The 22,463-nt window shown below is 37.8% G+C and overlaps 1 protein-coding gene across 4 annotated transcripts in view; it reads right to left on the reverse strand.

Annotated features, from left to right (window-relative positions):
- The window catches only part of CLVS1 (clavesin 1), a 100,057-nt gene that overhangs the window by 74,751 nt on the left and 2,843 nt on the right, over positions 1–22,463 (reverse strand). Inside the window, exons 2-4 of one of the 4 annotated variants that reach the window (XM_039390400.1) lie at positions 18,595–18,736; positions 16,567–16,729; positions 14,408–15,029 (exon numbers count right to left, since the gene is read on the reverse strand). In XM_039390400.1, the coding sequence (XP_039246334.1) occupies positions 14,408–14,796 (389 nt within the window). In that variant the 5' untranslated portion in view covers positions 14,797–15,029; positions 16,567–16,729; positions 18,595–18,736. The remainder of the gene's footprint in view (positions 1–14,407; positions 15,030–16,566; positions 16,730–18,594; positions 18,737–22,463) is intronic. The other 3 variants (XM_027741685.2, XM_027741686.2, XM_027741684.2) reach the window with 3 other exon arrangements.

Here is a 22,463-nt window from a genome sequence, read left to right on the forward strand (position 1 = left end):
TCCAGAAAGCTTTGAAAAATTGTGGTTTAATTATAATAATGTAGAGGAGGATACAAAAATGATGATGTTACGAAAAAGCCTGAAGAGGCTCAATGGTCCCTATGCCTGTCTAGTGGAGGGCATATTAGGGTTTTCCTCAAAGAGAAGAGTGGACTGATGAAGCCATGTGGGATGTCATCATCCAAGGTAAACAATCAAAGCTGAATCTCTTCAGAGATCTTCAGTAAAAGGTTACCAAAACATGACAAGAAGTGGCAAAAATAGAAATGCAAGTATACCTTAGTAAACATCTAAACTGGCTGTTAAATCAGGCAAAGAGCATATACCTGTACTTATGTCTGTACTTAAATATGGGCAAGAAAAGTAGCAGACATTAAAAATATGTACAGAAGTGATGTCAATCACAAAATGGTTTATAAATTTTTTTAGTTGGAGCCCTTCAGGGCCCATAAATTCAGACAGGAAAATACTCTAATCATTTCTTATAAGCAAATGAAAAAATGTGTCAAGGATTATATATCAAAGAGGTTTCCCACTGGAACAATAGGCAACTTGGATATAGTTGACAAGATGGAAGAATTTTATATTATTGATGTAGAAATAATCTTTGGGGTACTCAAAAGAGATGCAATGAAGATTCATAAGACAACAGTCTAGAAAAAATAACCTGCATGTGTGTTCAGAAAAAATGATGAAGCAAATTTGCTTCGATGATTCAATCGAGCAGGAAAGAAGGACCAGAAAAAAAATTGAAACTCTGTAGATTTATGAAGTAAAGGCTGTTAAAAGTGTATCAAATCATGGTGCTGCCAGCCACAAAGAAACCACTTCGAGGTTACTCTGAAAACCTTATACATGAACATCAAGAAAAATAAGCAGTTTTCACCCTAGCCACTTTTGAGTGGATCATATTTCATGCAATTTCATTGAAGAAAGTGAGGAATGAATAGCAATACACAGTCCCCCCAAGAAAGCAGATTTATTTTTTCCCCCCAGAAATCCACTGAAAGTGTAAATGAGCTATATCTGTAGAACTCATATCTGTAGAAGTCTCCAGATTTTACAGAATCTTTAACAAGATAAAACTAGATTGTGATCCATTGAACAATGAGCGAGTCTGGTCAAATGTTACCAATGAAATTAAAAAAAGGTATGTCTTCTTACTCATATCTCCAGATCTGTCTCTCATGTGAACAACAGCTGACAGAAGTTGCTTTGGGAGACCCATGGACACATGACTTCCCAGTATGTCAGTCAACAAAAAACTGATAACTGAATGAATTTTATAAGTAGCTAGTAGAAAATGAAAGTTACGTACGGATTATATCAGTTTGAACCATACCGCATTATAGTAGAAACCTTAGGAATTTAAATCTATAGACAGCATGAATGACAACTACTGTAATAGCTCCAGTGAGTGAGGCAATGGCTCCTTTTGAAGAGTAATTACTGAATACAGAAACCAGCTATCATCAGCATTATACTACATGGTGTTACTAGCCTTTTACTAAGTGTATATTTGAGTGGATGGCAGCAATGGAGTAAACCTAAAGCCTAAAGGAAGATAAAAATCTTTTTCTGTGTATTTTACTACCACTTAAGCAGAATTGGTTGGGTAAGAGGAAGGAGAGAAATGTTCAGATCCTGAGATGGCTACAGCCATCTGAAGCTCTGCAGGTGAGGAAGTAAGCTTTCCCAGGAACCATTCTAGACATTTGCACATTCCCAGGACGTGCAAGATTTCTTTGACAAAAATAGTCATTTGGAATCGGTTGGGGTTTTTTGGGGTTTTTTTGGCCTTCAAGTTGCAGATTAGAATTTTTGAGAGAACTGAAGGACAAAGGGAAAAGATCTAAGCCTGGATTGACTCCCCTGAAATTCTTCCAAAGCAGCAACATGAACAAATTAATGTGACTGGCTCAGCTCATTTAGAAATATAACAGTGTTTAGACCGGCTTTCTTAAAGCAGATGACGCAATTATGGAGCAAAAATATTAAAGTGTAGACTGCAAATTGAAAATTAGAAACTGTCGGGGTTACAGTTGTTTTCAAAATGCCTCCCTATGCAGAGTCAGTGGACAAAAAAGGTTAGAATCAATTTTTAAAGTATGATTTTAGATAATCACAGAGAGAAAAATTAAGCTTATAATAAAACTCTAAGACAAGTATTCATAATTTTTGAGAACTTAAATTTATGTGAATGCAGTGACTAGGTACATAATTTCTCCATTAAAAAGAAAAAAAAAAGAAAAAAGAACAAGCAAGTGATTAATTAATGCTTTACTTATATTTCATTATTTGTGTTTGAAACATCAAATTTCTGAAATAAACTCTGGCTTTTAACTAAGATTTCTAATTCCATGTTCTAGCACCATGAAGGTTTTTCTTTGATGTGGTGGTATGGATTTTTGTGTAACATACCGACAGCAAGAGTGTGGAAGTAACTGTTTGAGATCCCAAAGGCAGCAGAAATAGTATTGTGGAGCCTTGTATGGACTACATGGTAATGAAGAAAGGAAGCCCAGCCTGGTATCCCTTACTCCCCTGAAGTCAGTACCATTTTTTGGTACATGTCAGCAATTCCCAGCAGGGTAGAGAGGAGTGTTGCAGGTGTGGTCCTTACCTTGGAATAGTAATGTTATGTAATAATTTTGGCAGACCATCAATTTTTCTTAGGAATTTCCGGTGAAAAGACCAATCTAAGTGGTTTATAAACTATTAAAGTCAGTTGAGCTGAAAACAGAAATTCATATGAATTACAATATTAGGGATTCTGAAATAAAAGTTTCATTAATTTCTTATTTCAGAAGTTATCAGCAAGCTCCTAAATCACTCTAACCTCTGTACAACAGAGTATATTTATATGCATGGATGTTTAGTCTCTACCTTCTGGCATCTATTGTTTCATAGCTTACTGCTTCTGGGGAAAAACCTTGCATTTTAGGTTTCTAAACAACTGGAAATTGTACAGTGATAATGTAATTTTTTATACTCTTCTATTTCTGTTTGCATTGCTTTTTACTATGAAGCTAATATAATTAATTCAAAATAATTTTTCACCCTTCTAATAAGAATTTTCACATAGTCAATACAGAGAATTACTGAAGAAATTTGATTAATTAAAGTCACTACTTTGCACTACTAATACAATTATTAATAATTGCTCATGGAGCAGCATATGTAAGAATTAAGCTCAGAAAATGACAGAAAAAGAAATTGGTGCCTTTGAACCCAAGGCACAATGATGTCCCAACAGACCCTATGCTGGTATTTGGAGGAGGCAGCTCTGGAACCAGATAGCTAGAACAATAAAGATACACATAGCAGGGAGACCCTATTTTGTCAAAAGTTAACCAAATAGAGGCAGAAAAAGGATCAGCAAACATTGCCACTGCAAGTGCAGCTATTGGGCCTTGAGAAAAATGCCAGAAGGAAAACCTGAGTATTAGAGCCAAACGTGGAAGTCTTGAACACATAAGTCACTCCTTGTTTTTACTTCCTCTTATTTTCTGGACAACAGTAGTATGCAGTCACTGCTATAAACTTGTTTACAGAGAAACACCTGATTTTTTTCATTTATTTCTTCCCATAAAAAAACCCAAACCAAACCTAACCCAGCCTTTATAAAACCAGAAAACTTTTAACTTTTAAAACATTTTATTTTTTAAGTTTTTTAAAAGTAGCAAAGTCTACTGTTCAGGAGATGGCATTGGAGATGACACCCTTACAGGGAAGATATGGCCTTTGGAAGATTTAATATATAAAAGTTATAATTTCATATCATGGGATGACTTGTTAAAATTTCTGGGTTTGTTAGTACTACAGTGGGTGTTCTTTTTTTGTATGTTATTGTCTCACGAGTTATACTATATTGAAAGGAGAAAATTAGACAGGGAGAGTCCACTCCTGTAGATCTCAGCTCACATTTGTTGCAACAGAAGAATTAATTTGCTTAAAAGCAACTGTAGTACATAGTTCTCTATTCTAGCCAATGTTTCAACTTCACAAAATCATTACTAAAAAAGCATTATGGTGGTATCAAAGAAAAACAACAAACGATCATGTCTTTGCAAAATGAATCCCAACATGCTGCAGTTTGTTTCACTCCACAAAAACACGTTTCAAGCTCTCTGTGATTTTTCCCCCTAATTTGGCAGAACTCACCACTCCATTTCCTTGCATTAGGTTGACTTAGCTTTGTTTAGTAGTTTGCAACAGTGTTTGCAATAGTCTCATTCCAGATGTGGAATGCCTCACTTATCTGTATTGATGCCTCAGACTTTTTTGATTTTTTGATTTTTTAATTTTTATAGATTTTAGAAGTAGTTATGTAGTGGATGTAGATTTTAATGTATCAGCATTTCCAGTAGAAGTAACTACAGCAGCACATAACTCAGGTATCATTTCCACACTGAAGTCACCATCATCCTCTGACAAGACGCTGACTTCTCTACCAGCATAATTAACATGCAATCTTTTACTGTCTCATCGTATTATATCCCTTATCAGTATTTCCAGTAAAAGTAATGGCAGTAGCTTAATGGTTACACATGCCAAACCCTGTCCCATATCAATCCCTCAAAATTCTGTTAGCTGTTCAGTCTTCTTTTCAAGGTGGAATTGCAGAAAAACACCTTAAGGCCTGTTCCAGAAGATGTAAATGTAGGCAAAGTGACCTTCAAGCCCGGAACTTTGGAGGGCCTCCAAGGACTCAGCGTGCTGCAAGGAAGATGAAGATGATGAAAGAGGGTTCCCAAACTTCCCCAGACCCAATTCCTAAAGGGGTGTGCCGGGGAGCAGAACAGGGCAGAACCGGGGGGTGGACGAAGGAGGATTGGATGGACATCATTATAAAATCATAGAACCTGTGTCCAGGGCACGCTTGGTATATATTCCTGGGGCCTGGAGGCTCATTAAAGCTTCTGCTCTTCTTATCTTATCTCTATACTAAATTGACCTGGTGTCTTTTTTCTCCTCTGTCTTTTAGGCAACAGTATCTTAATCATTGCAAAATATTTTCTAATATTTGTAAATCTAATTTTGTTTAAGATTGGGGATAATTTTGCTTTTATTCTATACATTCACTTTTTACTACCACCTTTTGTTGAGGTAAACTCTTATATATAGGAAGATTCATATTCCACCTTTTGTTATCCTCAACTTGTATTACGTTGTCATATTTTCCAGACTTCTTGTTTTGTTATTCTTTTCTTGACTTAGCTCAGACTTGTCTTTTGTGCTAGTAATTAGATTACAGGTCAATTGAGATGAGTAAAGGTAAATAACTGCTGGTATCCTGCAAATAATATTCCTGTAATACAGCTCTGAGTCTTTGCTTCCTCAGTAGTATTACCTTACTGTATCATTCTATTTGTAGTCCATCCTTTACCCCAAAATCCTTTTGTGCCCAGTCAGTATTTTCTCCATTAATTGACTATGAATACCTTATTTAACAAATCAAGAGGTGAGAAAAGCCCAGCAGAGACAAATGTGTCAGCCAGGACACATAAACCAGTAATAGCAGGTATGTCCGATGTCTCAAAAGTCTCCTTGGCTTTTAACATGAAGTCTACATCAGATATGCGTCTTTTTAAGTAAATCCCCAAATGATCCTGAATTACTTTTGGATGAGCAATATAAAATGTGCTCTGAAAGAAAGTGAATGTACATGTACCTGTATATACACTTTAGCAGAGAAAAATAACGAGATGCTGGAAAAAGAAAAGGCACTCAGTGGCAGCTACAGCATACACAAGTTGCCATTTCCCCCACACTTGCAAAGCTCTTCTATGCGAATAGAATTGAAGGTTTTATCAGAGTAAAAGTGAATTTAAATTGCAGTAGCCAGCTAGAATTGGCGTACACGTAAACGAGAACCTAAGAAATGGAAAGATTTCCCACTACCTCTCTCTAGGTCAGAGTTTATTCCTCCTCCTTTTTTATCTTAGTTTTCAAATGAATATTGCAGTGCATTTGGAAGTGGGATTTTTCAGCGGTCTCTTTCTCTTGCAATATAAATCACATTTCTTCTTTTGTACCTATACAACAGACAGGTAGGATTAGCCCTGAGAAAGTAAAGCAATGCACACTTATTCAGAAACCTCACAAAATGAGAACAGCTTAGAGGATCACAGGTCCAAGATAATAGGAGAGGATGAAGACGCCTTAGATAAGGTTGTCACGCTGTGATGTGGATTTTCCTGGTTAGAAATACCTATGCAAAAGCAATTCTGCACGCTAACACATACCCTAACACTCTGAAGGGGTGTAGGCAGCACACATACTCTGTAGATTGATCCGCGCATATTTAATTCACATGACTGGCATCTCTTGTATCTGTCTGACAGGCAGCCAGGAAGAATTAAAGAGTGAACTGTTTGGCCTTGGCAAGGGGAGCACATGTTCCCAATCACACTGGAACAGTGTCCTTGTCTTATTACCCCTTTCTTTCACCTGTGTTACTTCATTCATATCTGAATGAACAGAATCCAGTTCCTCTACTGACATGGTATAAAACCAGAGGAGTTGAAATTTTGGCTTTGTGGAAGGGAGCACAGGACTATCTGTAGGAAAGAACAAGGAAGACATGGGAATGGTTTGTAACTGGAACACAATGAAGAAAAGTATATTGGTTTAAAAAGGTTAAAAAAAAGTCTTGAGCTTCCTGCTTTATTAATTCAGACCATCAGGGCTTGGTAAAGTATGTGAGAGTATGTGTTTTGTAAAGTACACTTCACAGTGGATCAGACCAAAGGTTCCTCCTTGCCAGTCCCTACTAAGGGTTTGATACACAGCAGGTTGGCAAGGTTAACATGGAAAACATACTAATTTGCCACTGAAAAACAAATATTTCTTCTTATGTATGTTTTTATGGTAGCCAATAGCTTACAATTCCAATAAAATCCTGATTTTGTTTGGTTAAAGATGTATTATGGGATATTATATAAATAATCCATATACACATTTCAAATAGATTGTTATTGACCCTATAGTGTTATAACATTACCTGGTGCTGTGAGCTATATTGCATATGTGAAAGAAAACTGGCACCACAAGTGTTAATGTATGCACAGACATGCACCATCCACTGTGTTTCTGCAATGGCAAAGTCGAAGAGATACCTTCTCTCTATAAAGAAAAAGATAATTGCATATTATCTTTCTATTATAAATGGGCAGTTTTCATAGGCAGTCACATAGGAAATAGTTCCAGTAAGAGGTTAACTGGCTTGCTTTGCCCTCTGTCCCTGTTACAAATGGACCCTCCAGGAAGTTTCCAGAGCTGAGATTATCATGGTCTGTGAACAAGGGATAGTTGCTTTTTACTGCCTCTGTGGTTGCTGTATTTATTAAAAATAAAAACTGTGAGAAGGCAATCAGAATTTAAATCCAACATTTCCTTTTTTTAAAGAAGTTATTCCATTTTCTTGTCTTTAGGAATCAAATCTTCATTCATGGCATACTAATTATGATGTTCCAACTGTTTTATTGTTTTACCCATGGCAAAGGAGGCAAAATATCTTGTACAGACAACCTTTAACAATTCAAATTTTTGTCTAGTTTATTAGAATGACTTTACTCCTCCATCCTTTCCCCTGGCGTCCATCTCTAAATTTTTAGAAGCATGTGACAGACGGGTGCTTGTACCACTTCTTTTCTCACATCATCAAGAGCACCCCAGAGATACACGGTCAGGGCAGTCTCACCAGTGCAACCATAGGACCAGCCTTGTGTCTTTAATCCTCCAGCCTCACCAAGTCAGACAAGCACCCTGAAGCAGGGCGACTGTGGTGGCAGGGTAGAATATACCCCAATGTGCTGTCCAGATATTTCATGGACCTGAGCACCTCCCACACCATACATATCCTGACCAAATTCACACTGTCTGCTGTACCTCCTGTGGGATCACCCAGTCTGCAAATCATATGCAGCCTATTAAATAGCTGGCCATAGAGTTACATTTTTCTCCTTCCCTGACTCCTTGCAGTCTGTTCGTGATGCAATGCCTGAGTTTACCTTAGCTGCTTTTAATTAGGCTGGCAAGTTAGAAACTGATCAGAATATTAGATATTTAGAAAACTTGATTTAGGAAGTGCTCCAACAAAAAAGTATTCTGGTCTCTTCCTACGAAGTTGCACCTCAAAAAGCTGCTATATAAGAGCATTCATTCATGGTTTCCAGCTGTTTCCAAGGTTCAGAAGGACAAGGAACTAAATAGGGTATTATATTGTTTGGCTTCCTACTTCTCTGTCAATACAGCTCTGTTATATTGTTCTTTTGCAAAACTCATCTGTGAGGATAACATATACAACTCATGTAGGAGTATTCTTTTTGGGACAAAAGCTATCACAACTGTATGCAGTTTCTCTTTTCTGACATCCAGACATAAACCCTCATGCAAAATTTGGGTCTTTTAAGACAGTCTGGGAGGAAAGGCAGGGGCTGTGTATGTGTGCATATGTGTTTACTGTGTATGTGCTTGTGGCTGTATTTTTCTTAATCAAGTGTCCTTTCCATTTATAAAGAGTGAAGATTGGATTTGGTTTCTTTCCTCCGGAGGAGGAAGGTGGCATAGAGCCACTTTCTAGCCTGCCCTTCGTTTTCCTGTATTATCCCACAGGTTGGCTCTGGCAACCGTGTTTCTCACCCAGAGGCACTGTCCTTCACAGCTCTTCTGTCAGCCCTCAGCCCTCAGCCCAACACCATCCAGTGACCTCCTCTTCCCTCTCAATATGCGTTTGATTGCCATACCCCTTCCCATGGATTTTTTTTTTCTTTTCAGTCCGGCTTCTCTCATCATTCAACATACACCTCATAACTTTCCCAGCCATTGTTTTTCTTTCACTTTTTCAGACATTTTCTCTCTCTTGCTGGATTCCTTTCTCAGCCCTACTCAGGACTCTCATTTGTGTATGTCATCCTTCTGTCATTCATATGGGCTACAACTGCCTTCCCAATATGGCCACCATAACAAATGGTACTAATCGAATTAGGTTACTGCCTGCAAGCAAATTAAGGTATTTCAAGACAGAGCTCCTCTTCCTCTTCTTTGTCCAACATTTAATTTGCGCATCTGTTACTCCTTGAAATGAGTATTCTGCTTATGCTATGCTGCCTTCCTCTACTACCCTAAATTCTGCTACCATTTCATAATAGCTCAGTAATGTAATACAAATTATTTTTTTTAATTTTCTAGGCTACTTATTGGTCAATGCAATGGTTTCTCGCGATGTCAATCTGCATTACTGTAAGCACCTCCCAACACAAAATCATTACTTCTCAACCAAACCCAAAGACCTGATGTGTAAAAATCATTCTGGTGTTAGGGATGGCTGTACTTCAGCTGTAATCTCTCATAATAAACAGCTATGAGGCTGAGTTACTGCCACAGTTTGCCTTTGACTATAAATCAGTCTCAACAGATGTTCATTCCTTCATATTCTATTAAACATCTGAGATTATGTTTGAAATATATTGGAATAATCAGCACTTGAGACATATTCATTTATACCAACAGGATCTGGCGATGATAATATCCTTGTAATTACACCACTATGAGCATTCTCAGCAAAGACATAATTTTTTTCTATCACAATCCTTTAAAATATTTATAGCTGTTGATTTACCACTGTATCAGAGTACTTCCTTTCCCTTTAGCCTATCTAATACACTTTCCTACAGAATGTTAAGAATCTGGCATTTGAGATTCCTTGGTTAATAAAAAACAGTTTATGGCTAGCAGTTGACTTGATATAATATGTTGTAAACAAAGCAGCAGTTTTTTTCCATCTGACTTACAGAATTTTTGGAGCTATGTGACAGCTTCTAAGGCACAGACATGAAGACAGAAATTAATTACCATTTTACTACAAAAGACTATGGGCAACCTTCTGCCCTCTTACTCCAAGACGCTATTTTCAGGGGATTGTGATTGGATAGAGTCCTTCTGCTGGACCTCTACATAGAAATAAATTTTACTCTGGCTGAACTATCTTGAAGGAAATATTTTTACTTGGAATATTAATGAACACCTTCTGCTGAATTACTTGTTCACCCCAAATTCCATCTCCTTGGTATATAAGCAGCATGTATTTGAAGGCAGTAGCCCATGTAGGAACAGCTGTGGTAGTTAGTGAAGGCTTTCCTCAATCCAACAGCTGAAAAGGCACTTTTATCTGACTTCTTTAAAAGCTTCAATTTCACTAGAGGTGCATCAGAGGACTGAGGGCTTAGATTTGGTGAGACTGATGAAATGACAAAGTGTGAGAAAGAGTATTTGTAATGCAGCACATGGAACATTGGTTTTTACGTGAAATCCTGGTTCATGTCTCGTCAAAACTGTATGTGTGCACCTGTTTGTTTTAAAAACTGGAATTTTTTTATGATACAAATTATTTAATCAAAAACATGCATTACATAATTAGTTTGACATTCTCATCTTTGTTACTCCACAATTTGCATTTAAAAATAAGGTGAACTGTAAGAAATTTAATAAGTAAAGTCTTTGTGGGTTTCACTGAGTTCACACCTTGACTTCTGATCAAAGAGAAAAATGGCCCTCCCCTGTACTATTGTACAGTAATATAGCTCAACATTTTTCCTTTCTCTCACTATGGAACTTGCCTCTCTTTTCTATCCATCTACTCATTTTCATTTATTCAGTACCTCTGAAGTTTTCTGTTCTGTATCATATGTAATCAACATTAATTAACAGATCCAAAATATACTGTGCAGGGCCTAGAGAGAAAGTGATGACATCAACACTAAGAAACCTGTCTAAAAACCAGAGCAAAATTGAACCAATGCGGCGCATGCTAAATTAATGGAACTTTGGCACCATGATAGATATCAGCTAGTGATTTGGCAATAAGAACTATCATCCCTTGTGTTTTTTTCCCAGTCATCAAGGAGGTTTTGGTAAAAACAATCATCATTATGTGTTTTAACTATGTGGAAGCACAAATAAAATTCTTACCAGCAAACTTTGCATATAACACAAAACCCTTGCAATATAACTGATGAGGAGGACAGGTTTAGCTCTGCAGAAGAGCATGAATCACATGCTAGACTGTGCCCACGTTATGGATGATAATGTATGACACATTTACCAGTGGCATTTATATTTCAGAAAACAGTGACTTGAAAGCAAATTTGAGCTGAACATGAGCTCAAAATGTGATAGAGAACTAAGAACAGAGTGAAGTCTTATATCTAAAAGGAGAGAACTACTGAACAGAAGAGATGGTACTACCACATGACGATTTATTAGTGAAAATCTTTATTCAGTTCACCCAACTGCACTAAAATGACAGGAAGAGTCCAGAAAAGAATGATGAAGAGTATTAGCAACCTGGAAAATCTTCCTAATTCTGCAAGTAAAGAAGTTAAAACTATTTAAGTTTTGGCAGCTTAAACAAATAGTCATACATTAAGCTAGTGGATTACTTTGCAGAACATTATCTTTGCTGTGCTGGCTGCCCACAAGTTCTTAACCTTGTGGACAACACAAGGTTGTTTTGTCCTCGAGGAAAAGGGCGTTAGCTGTTTTACATTCATATGGTTAAAGGTGAACACAAGAACCTCTGCTGCAGAGAAGCTAATGTACTATCTTCTTGTTGCCTGACAGTAACTTACCCTACAGTGCCACATCCTCAGTGAATTCAAAAGTAGGTTAGATATGACGTGGTCAAGACACAAAAGTACAAACATGGGAAGCTGTCATATTTTTGTGGTCTATTTAAACTAACACAATCCAGCAGCTGGAAGTTGAAGCTGGAAAAACTGAGACTGGAAATTAAAACCTAGTTTTCTAGAGATGTTACATCTATCAATTGTGTTCTTGAGGCTAAAATTGCAAATGTTTCTAAAGGTTCACATAGAAATTTTATCTTTGATACAGGGAATACCTTAGAAACATCTTGAATCTGATTTGTCCAAGCAGTCACATTGCACAAATAATGACATTTCCTTTTAAAAATCAATATATTTATAAGCACAGATAGTTTCAAGGTTGCTTCTATCTTCTTGACATGTGACCTCAACAGCAACCATATTCTCAGGAGCATAAATGAATATCCCAGAATGTCTGGACTGAAAATCAATTTATGGATTATATCTATGCTGATTTTAAAAGATCCCTTATAAATTATTATTTCTTTATAAATCACCCTTATAAATTAGGATTTGATCATAAATAACAGCCATGAGGCAATGAGATTAAAGTTAGGAAAGTTGAGCTCTTACTCTTGCATGCCAACATCCCGGTTGATTGCATTAGCATACAGCTGAAATGTGAGCTTGTGAACATCTTGCCATCACTGAAGACACATCTATAGAGGGGTTTCCCAAGATTCATGTATGTAAGATGTACACAATGCCTATTTGAAGTTTTTTTGTGACAGTTATGTTTTTTCTGATCAGTAACCTGCTTCTGTGCTGCTTCATAAAACATTGCACTCACCATTTCCTTCTCCTTAACAGCTTTCCTCTTGTTGATGCCTTTAGACAGTAAAAAAGGAAGAGGAAATCCATTTACTTACAGCTGAAATCCTGTCCAAAATCCCTGTTGCACTTTGAGTGCTACAAAAGCCCACAGAAAAAAACACTTCTTGTCATCTGAATCCACAGAAGAGATGAGTTTCAGTGGTTGAACTGAGGTAAAATTTGCACATGATTTTTAATTTCACTGAGGAGTCTTAGGAAGGTACATCCCACCCTATTTGCCTCGGGTTTTCTTCTTTGAGGGTTAAAATTATATTTTCAGGATCATGCAGGGTCACTTTTGGGTTTGCACACACAGACATCCAAACATGTACATTGATGCATATTAAAGGACTTGCAGAAAATTTGAGTCCAAATCTGACAGGAATCATTGTTCTGTCAAAAATCTCACTGCAGGAGCCTTAAACAGCAGCACTCTCAGCTTTCCAAGTGCAGGACTTGATGTACGAGGTTAATCACAAAGATTCATTTTGTTGAGGGATCAGAAACCCAAAGCTGGCTCTATATAATACCTAAATCCCTTAATACAACCAGCAGAGCCACAGTACTTCTGTCCTCTAAAGCTGGTACTTTCTATTAATTCAAGATACCTGTGCATTCAGCTTTCTTTTCAGGCCAATTGCTAGAGGAAGAGTTTTGCAGTTGGAAGGAAGGAAAACTCACAGTTCCAAAAGATGGGAGATAAACTGTTGGCCCCTTCATAGTTAATAGAACTTTTATTACTCCCTTCAGTGCAGGATTTCACCAAATCCGTTTGATTATGTAAAGTTACATTTCTGTGTCCTTTTCTATACATTTATTCACATGTAAATGAAAATCAGAAACACTTCTGAACTCTGCTTTCACATGCAGATAAAAGGTTTTTCCAGAAAACAACGAACATGAAAAATTGCAGGCATCTGTGTATTGTTCTCTAATAATTTCTATGATGTAAATTCAAAGCTCCAATCTATTGACTCCTAAGGATAAGACAACTTCACAGAAAACTTCAGATCATGCCAAGACAAAATCCTGCCTGGAACTCATCAGAACAGATACTCAAAACCTGAATCTGAACTTTTTCCTTTAGCATGACTTTTATGAAAAATCAGCAAAACACGTGGTAACCTTACAGCTGATTACACTTTTCCATCTCACCATGAAGGTAGGGAAAATGGAATGGAAGGACTTGTGAAGAGGACAATGTGAACATGATATTCCTGGACCAGTCCCTTTTCTCTGTATCACTTCAAATACATGGTGAAAGCTGACTTATCATATTAACATTTAGGGACATCATTTTGTAATAATGGCTGGGAGATATCTTTGTTCATACCATTCTGTTAAAGAAATGACCTGAACAGAAAATACACTTTGCATGAATCTCCCATTTATCAGAATAACATCATACAGTAATCAGAGTGTGTAGAAATTACAATGCAGCTTGTGGAAACACAGCACAGGCTGTAATTCTTGAAAGGGTTCAAAGAAACAAAGAAACAAACAAATAAATGAACAAAAAAGATCCATTAGGAAGTCTGAAGACAGAACAAATATGGTCAGTTTCTTCTGCACCAAAAGAACCTCCATATGTTTTGAGACATTTGCTTTCTGTCAACCTAATTGGCTAGTTTATGATATTGCTGAAACAACTGTAAAATAGACATTAATGTATTTATAGCAAACAGATATTATCTGGCTAAAAAATGGAAATATTTGGCAAAAAAATCCACAAACATGAGCTACTTATGTCCTAAAAATGATGAATGACAGGTGATCAGATGAGATGGAAGTTGTAGGAAAATGGATATATGGTTACAAACTCTTTTATCAAAAATGGCTTTGCTGCTTAAAGGATGGTCACAAACATTCTGTTACAAGTTGAGCGTGAGTGTATGTAAAAAGATAAGGACACTATCTACATTTACCTACTCTGATCCCAGTTGGCTGCAAAAAGCAGAAGAATCTTCCTGCCACAGTGGTCACGATTTTCCAGTACTCCTGGGAACCCATCTGTCAGAGCCCGTTTGATTCCTGGATCGTCAGCCTTGAAGTTTTTGAACATATCCAGGTTTAATTGGCGGTACTGGAAGTACTGAGCCAGCAGTCTGAAGGCCTCAGTTTGGTGAAACTTTCTGGCTCGGAGAAATCTCAAGATGAAGGCATCATCTGTACGTAAAAACCCAATGTCAGGCCTCGTGATAATCATGTCCCTGACTTGCTGGATATCCTGATGCAAAATGTCTGGGTTTTCATTCAGTTCCAGGCGGGCTTTCTCTATAGTCTCTGGACTAAGTCCAGCTTGTAAGTGGGTCATCTCTGCAAAAACCTCTTTTCCAAATCCTTAAATTCAGATGCTTTAGTAGAGGTGCTGATCCCATTCAAGTGATGGTCTGCTGTGAGTGTGAGCCATTCAGATGCTTTTTCCCATCAAGCTGATATTTAACAAATGAAAGCAAAGGGCTTTTCTTATTCTTGCGGAAAGAGTAACAGGCAGTTCACATGTAGTATAATCCATCCAAAGGAAAGTGTTGTTTATTCCATCACCTACTAAAAGAAAAGGAAAATATATAAAATAAAGACTAAATACATATATAAAGCTTGCAGGAATGCATTTCTGAATTTAGATAGACATCAAATTTCTTTGTGTGCTTTATAGGTATGAGGATGCCAGTCAATTTCAGAATGAGTGCATTTAAGATAAGGCAGTCACTAACATCTTGAATGTATGTATTCAGGCTTTCAGAAAAGTAATATGATTTATTGACAAAAAATACTAAGCTGTATCAACTTACTATTGGAATACACTGTGCAATGTTGTCTTATAGAAGTGGGAGTTGCAGCATCCCATAACTTTAAGCCAGGAATGACAAAGGCAAAAATAATACTAAGTTTTTTCCACCCCAACAGGAACAACATTTCAGCTTCATAAGTACTCAGATTTACCCTCATCATACTAAGCAGAACAACTATTTGATTCGGTTTTATCAATTGTACTATCAGCTTGTAGCTTTCCTTAAATTAAACACTAAGTTGACTGTAAAACTGATTTTTAAAAAAACAAAAACTCCACCAACACCAGGGATAATTTCTACTTTGTAGAACCTCACTGAAGGTATTTCCCATTGAGACTTAATACATCTTCATTGGAAGCTCTACATGAATAAGGTATTTGATGTATCTAACAGACAGGGCTGGTGTTTTAGTTGAAAAGAGATTTGTTTTATACTAAATTTTTTTTCCAGTATATTGTAGCTTTCCTGAATACCTAGTTCTGAATTTCATTTTCGTTTCTGTACTTTACCTAGTATTTGTTTTTACAAGTGTTAGAAGAAAAGCTGCTTAAGACGTTATGTATGAACAAATCGGTACAGTGCATCTCTTACATTTCAGTGACACAATTAAGCAAGAGGCTGTCATTGAAGTCTATGTAGTTACAGTTGTGCGAAATAAGATCAAGGTCTGTCCCAATGTGATATGTGTGTGAAGAAAGATCAAGACCCATACAATTTTTCAACCATCACAGAAACAGACAAGCGAATACCCCTCCCTCCGCTGCTTAACTGATCTCTCTCTAATTTCTGAAAATTTGGTTTTAAAAATTAAAAGGGAATCCCTCAGTGACAGACATACTTTTTGTATTTGAAGAAAGCTGTTTGGAAAGTTATGAATTATTTATAGCAAAACAACCATTTCACTCAGCTACTCCCCTGGGTTCAGCATTCTCAGATCAAACAAAGGGGAGAGCAGAAGCCAAAGCATTTTTTGGTCCAGAGTTTGCTCAAAGTTACATTGCAGGACCTGGAAGTCAATCAGCACAAGGGATGCCTCAGTTCCCTGTGTTGTGACCTTGCATGTTATTGATAAAAACTACATTTTAGGTGGCACAGCCGCAGTCCCAGGATGAGATCCCAAAATTTGAATACAGAGAGTTTCTGCATATTTGCTTAAAGGACATTTGTGGTGGGAGATAAGCTTTTCATTTAACAGCAATGTGAGTTGGACTTTTTTGTAGGTAACACAAAGGAGAGTTTATTAAGCATCCTCTTTCTGTATTCACTGTGGAACTGGAACTGAAAAGAGCTACCTGCAGGGCAGAGTATCTGGTGATTGATCAGCCTGGGAAAACTTCAGGAAAGGCAGAGCTGGGAGAATAGAAGGCTTTTACAAGGCACTACAGAGTGCAAATGACTCCAGAAAAAAAGTCCTCAGGTTTTGAAGGATAATTTATGAGTGCAGACTATTCAATTCTGAAAGAAATAAGAACTGTATTAAAGGTGGATTCCTCATATAGAAATAAAATAACAGCTATTTGCTTTGCTCTTGCCTTTATTAGACCAAATTAGAACAACTCCTATAGTATCAAGTGAATTCCACAGATGTAAAATTGCAGTAGGCCTTAGGGAAACTAAGCCAATATTTTGTGACTGAGATTTCAAATTAATGGTGACACTAGCATTTTCTTGCATGAATCACGGTTTTAGTTACAACTGTCTCCATGAGCTAGTTAGGGAAGCTTAGGTGTGATAATGTCATTGGGGGAGTGTGGGACAAGGATTGGTCCCTCCCTAGTTTAAACAGCAAATAGTAGAGTAAGGAAACTGTGCTAAAGGGTACTCAGCAGAAGAGTGGAAACAAGAAGCTTATCTGGGGTCTGCATTAGCTCTGGCTCAGGGCCCAGCACTCCTGTGGCTTAGAATCTCAAAATAATGGAATCACAGGATGGTTTGGGTTGAAAAGGACCTTTGGAAATCATCTGGTCCAACCTCCTTGTCATGAGCAGGGACATCATTCACTGAATCAGGTTGTTCAAAATCCCATTCAACCTAGCCTTGAACACTTCCAAAGATTGAGCATTCACAATTTCTTTGGGCAACCTATTCCATAGTCTCACCACCTCTATCACAAAAAAAATTCTTCTTTATATTCAATGAGAATCTGTCTTTTTTCAGTTTAAAAATGTTAACCCTTGTCCTATTACTACAGGCCCTACTAAAAGGTCTCTGACTATCTTTCTTATAAGTCCCTTTTAGGTACTGGAAGGCTACTGTAAGGTCACCCTGAAGCTTTCTCTTCTGCAGGCTGAACAACCCCAACTCTCTCAGCCTGTCTTCACAAGAGAGGTGCTCCAGCCCTCTGATCATTTTTGTGGCCCTTCTCTGGACCTATTCTAAAATGTGCAAGGACTAGTGGCAGATAATTGTGTCACACACTCAATCCCCAGTGGAATCATCCATTTTGTAGGAATTTACGGGGAGTAAAACTGCTCTTTTTCTGACTCCCACCTCCACAAAGATACTTTCTTTTGAAATAAGGCAAATTTTTGAAAGGTCAACTACAGTCTGCTCCAGAAAGAAAAATGAGATTTGACCAAGGATATAAAATCTGGCCCTTCTTATTGGATCCCCAAGTATTTAATGTCAAAAATTATGTTACTTATTTTCATTAAAGTTGCCTACCATTTTTAACCAAATTAAATGCCCAGGATTATCCTAAGGTGAGGGAGATACAGTCCTTTCCTGTCAGATGTTGTTGCCAAAAAAGCAACTTACAAATACTCAGTCTAACAAAAGATATATTTTAAAATGCATTTCAGAATTTTCTGATAGTGAACTGAGCTATAACCATGGATTACAGTTATCTATAGATTATCCTGATTAGCAACCGGAACACACTGCACTGAAATATTTTATTGGTGTGAAGTTATATATTGCAAAATAATCTAAAATATGTGTGAAAAAATTTGTTGCTATTTTAATCATAACACAAATCATGAGGTTAGGAATCCACTCTCACACCATTGCCTTTAAGGAGTCTGATATACATCAGTGGATGAGTTTGTACTCCCACTACTAACCTTAACAATAAGTTTAATGCTCCATAGCTACCCAGTTTAATTGTCACTGCACTTTCTCAAATGGTACTGATTTATTCTGATTTCCAAGGTATAACAGACCATTTTCACCCCCTCCCACCCATGGCAATTTCTCCTTCTCTTCCAGTGTTGTGTGCAGTTCTCATCCATCTGCCAATTTGTCAGATGTTTACATCTTTGTTCAGTTTGGTTCAGGGTTGGTTTATCTTCCAAATGAAGATGCTGGCTTTTTTTCCTTACCTTGAATATTGTTGCTGCATGTTGGCAGACTAGACTGTTTGTTATAGTCTCAACAGCTGTTTTTCTATCTTGTGACTCTTTGTTCCCAAAGGACTATTTGCTCTCCTAATGTCTTTTCACAGCCACTTGCAATAAATCATCCCTCCAAAGGAAAAAAAAACAGCTTTAAAAAAAAATTTACAGAGATTTGAAACACAACATACTTATACCCAAAAAGGAGGGAAATTTCCACCAAAACTGTGGTGTCACATCCCATTTTGGTTTACTTATTTTCCATCCCAACAAGAGAATGACGAGGGACAGAGAGTGACTTCAGGATGGGTAGCATACTGAAAGTGGGATACAGTTTTCAGACAACCAGCTTATATTTTTGCATGACCCTCCATGAAAAAGAAAAAAATTAGTTAATAATAAAATGTATAATAATACTGTACAAACAAAAATGAAAATAATGTATTATGGAATATTTTAATATGCTTTACTGCTCTCTCTTCAATGACAGTTTCTGAGTCAGCATTCAACTCCTATTTGCTCTACATCCCCTGGAAGACTGGCCAAAAACAGCTCTCAATAATGATGGCATTTGTCTGGATCATTTTGTTCCTGCCCACTTAGCTGTCCCTGCAATATCACCTGCTTTTTTTGAGCACTTCATGTCCATTTGGCCCTTCCCCATCCAATTCAGTTCCAGAAAAATTTTAGTTGTCTCTGTGTCTACTAAGTGTTTTCATTCAGTCCAAAGCTATATGGAGTGTGAAATTTCATTACCACAGTTTTCAAATGGAGAAGGAACCAGCGTTTGATCCTCACCTGGTATTAAGAGGCATCACTGCTAAGGTTTGGCTCAGTATATAATTCCTAGCTCCTAGCATTCATACAGATATTAGCTGCTAAAATCATGCCAGAGAGGAAGGGAGTGGGCAGGAAGGGAGGAAAAATGGTAATATAGAATGATTTCATCTCAGAGAGTGGGTGTCATCTCATTAAATTGCTTTTTGAAAAATATTTTGATGTTAACTGTGGAAAACCTCTTGGGGCTATGTTCTGCTTAACAGAGGTTGCTTCATAAGGACTGGGTAGGATGAATCCACATCTGTATCTATAGGAATGGTTCCTATGGCACTTCGTGGCCTTGGGTTACCTTAGTAGGAACCTGCTCTGGAAATGGATTGGTAAGACATAGAAAGGGAACTACACCAGCTCCCTGAACTGCTTTCGAAAGAGCAATGAGAAAAACTGATTCTCTCTTGTCCTTGATGGCAAGATCATAGCATCTTCCACAGACTGTGGGGAGAAGCACAGCCCTGACTGATTTGCCTGAGATCATGGAGGACACATTTCACATAGCTGGGAACAGATCATATGTCCTCTGAGCCACAAGCTTACATGTTAACACCTGGGAAATCTTTCCTCTCTATGCGTAATGCTCTGCATCATAAGAAAAACATGAAGCCATGTTGCACACTGGGAAATGGAGAGGTAGACTGCAATGTTTCCAATGTCCCCAGTGTAATCATCTTAGGCTTCGAAGGCACAATCAGGAGTCCCAAAGTATACCATTTCTTTAGATTTTGCAAAGAGCAACCTCCCTATGGGGCTTTCCAACAGAACTATCTCATATTCCAAGTTCAATAGCCTGGCTGCTGCTCACATTATTATAGAATCACAGAAAAGCTGACACTGGAAAGAACTTCTGGAGTGCATCTGGTCCAACCCCCTGCTCAAGCAGGGCCTCCTAGAGCTGGTTTCCCAGGACTCTGTCCAGACAGTTTTTGAGTATTTCCAAGGAGGGAGACTCCACAGCCTTCCTGGGTGACCTGTGCCTATGTTGTCACTCTCACAGTAAAAAAGTGTTTCCTGAAGTTCACGGTGAACCTCCCATGTTTCAGTTTGTGCCCATTGCCTCTGGACCTGCACTGGACAACACTGAAAAGAGTCTGGCTCCATCCTCTTTACATCTTCTCTTCAGGTATTTGTACACACTAATGAGATTCCCCTGACCCTGTTCGTCTCCAGTCACAGCTCTCTCAGCCTTTCTTCATGTGAGCAATATTCCAGTCCCTTCATCATCCTCGTAAATCTTTGTCAGATTTTATCCCATATGTCCATGTCTCTCTTGTACTGAGAAATCCAGAATGGGATACAATACTGCAGGTATGGCCTCACCACCACTTCTCTTTAGCCCTTCCTTAGGGGACTAGATCCTCTCAGTAAACATAAATGAGTTAAATATTGCAAGTCTTTCTTCTCCAAGTATTGATGCTCCTGTAAACCTTCACTAGGGACTTGTTTCTCCTCTTCAATATGAAAATACTGAATGTTTGTGACTGTAATGGCTGCGTGGGGAATTTGATGGTTTCTCACACTTTCGCAGGATAGAATGTCCCAGCTCAGTTACAAAAAGCTAACATTTCCTTTAGTTCAGTAAAAACAACACATCATGCATTCCTATTCCCCTCTTACTACAATCTTTTTGTTAGTTTGAGTCAGTTACAGGTTACCCTCAGGTCAAATCTAAATGTCCAGAGCTGGTAATCTAACCATGGCACAGCACAAAACCTGACAGCAACTCAACTGATGTTTGCTGCTCTCTGCACAGTATGTAGGGCAGGCACATCTGCAACTGCAACCAACCTGCAGTTGTCCTGCTGTTCGTACAAGCTGCCAGGCATGAGGAGAGACAGACAAAGGTTGTCTAACAGACATAAAATAAAAAAATTGCATCATTATCTTTTGACCTAAAATGTGCAAAACTTATTGCCTACCTGAATATTAAGGAAGAGGAGCGGAACTTAACTCATAAATAAAAAAGTTAAACAAAAAGCTGTGAACTTAATGAGATTGGTTCAACTTTTCTCCAAGTCATAGTTTTTAAGTATTCATCAATCACAGATATACTGCAAATCCCTATGGGAACATGAGGACCTGTGGCATGCCACAGAAACAGCAGTCTATGAGCGACTTCCATGACAGTCATGAACTACTGCAAGCACCTCCAAGAAAAAAGCATCCTGGCCACTATGGGACAGAGGTCACTTCTCCAATAATATAGAAACTTCTTGCAGCAGAAATTATCAGCAATATGCAAAACATGAATTCTGACCCCCAAGCCTCATAATTAAACTATATGTAGAAATCTGGCAGCATGCAATCATAATACTGGTGTCTGAAATCCCTAAATGTGGTAGAAATTGTGTTACAACATCTGCACAGAGATATACAGGAGAAGGAACAAAACATACCAAGATGTTTGGTATAACATCTTTAATAACATGAACTTTATCTAATTTTGCAGTTCTTTTACTTCATATTTTGAAAAATTAAGTTCCTTTAAAAAATATGAAATACAATGGTGATGTATGAGTGTTAACTTTGTTCTGCTTTATATATTATGCCAAAGAAAGGCATCTGTGGCATTCCATGGAGTGGCAGTGGGAGAAGGAAGGGAAGGAGAGACAGTCAGGGGCAGAAAGGAAGTAAGGAAGGCAGGAGAAAAGGAGGGAGGAAAGGAATGAAAGGAAAGGAGGGATGGAAGAAGGGAGGAAGGGTGGAAAGAAAGAGGGAGAAATTCTGCACCCAGAAATTCATGCAGTTCTCCTGTTGTTGTTCTTTTTCTCTCATTCCCATTGAAATATGATCACAAAACAAAGTTCTGCACACAGGTACTTCTCCCAAAGTTGTAGAAATAAAGTTTAATATAATTCGATAATACTTTGTGGGTTTGTTTTCTCAGTGGAGGAACATATCAGAAAGAAGGAGTTTATTTCTATAAATGCTATTTAAGGAAAAAACCCAAACCAAACAAACCAAAACCCCACTAAACTGTTTGGAAATTCTCAAAGTAAATCCACAGAGCAGCATGAGGGAAT

The sequence above is a fragment of the Pipra filicauda genome, unplaced genomic scaffold, assembly GCF_003945595.2.
Source record: "Pipra filicauda isolate LSUMZ 115617 unplaced genomic scaffold, ASM394559v2 scaffold81_size6448238_pilon, whole genome shotgun sequence".
NCBI classification, from domain to species: domain Eukaryota; kingdom Metazoa; phylum Chordata; class Aves; order Passeriformes; family Pipridae; genus Pipra; species Pipra filicauda.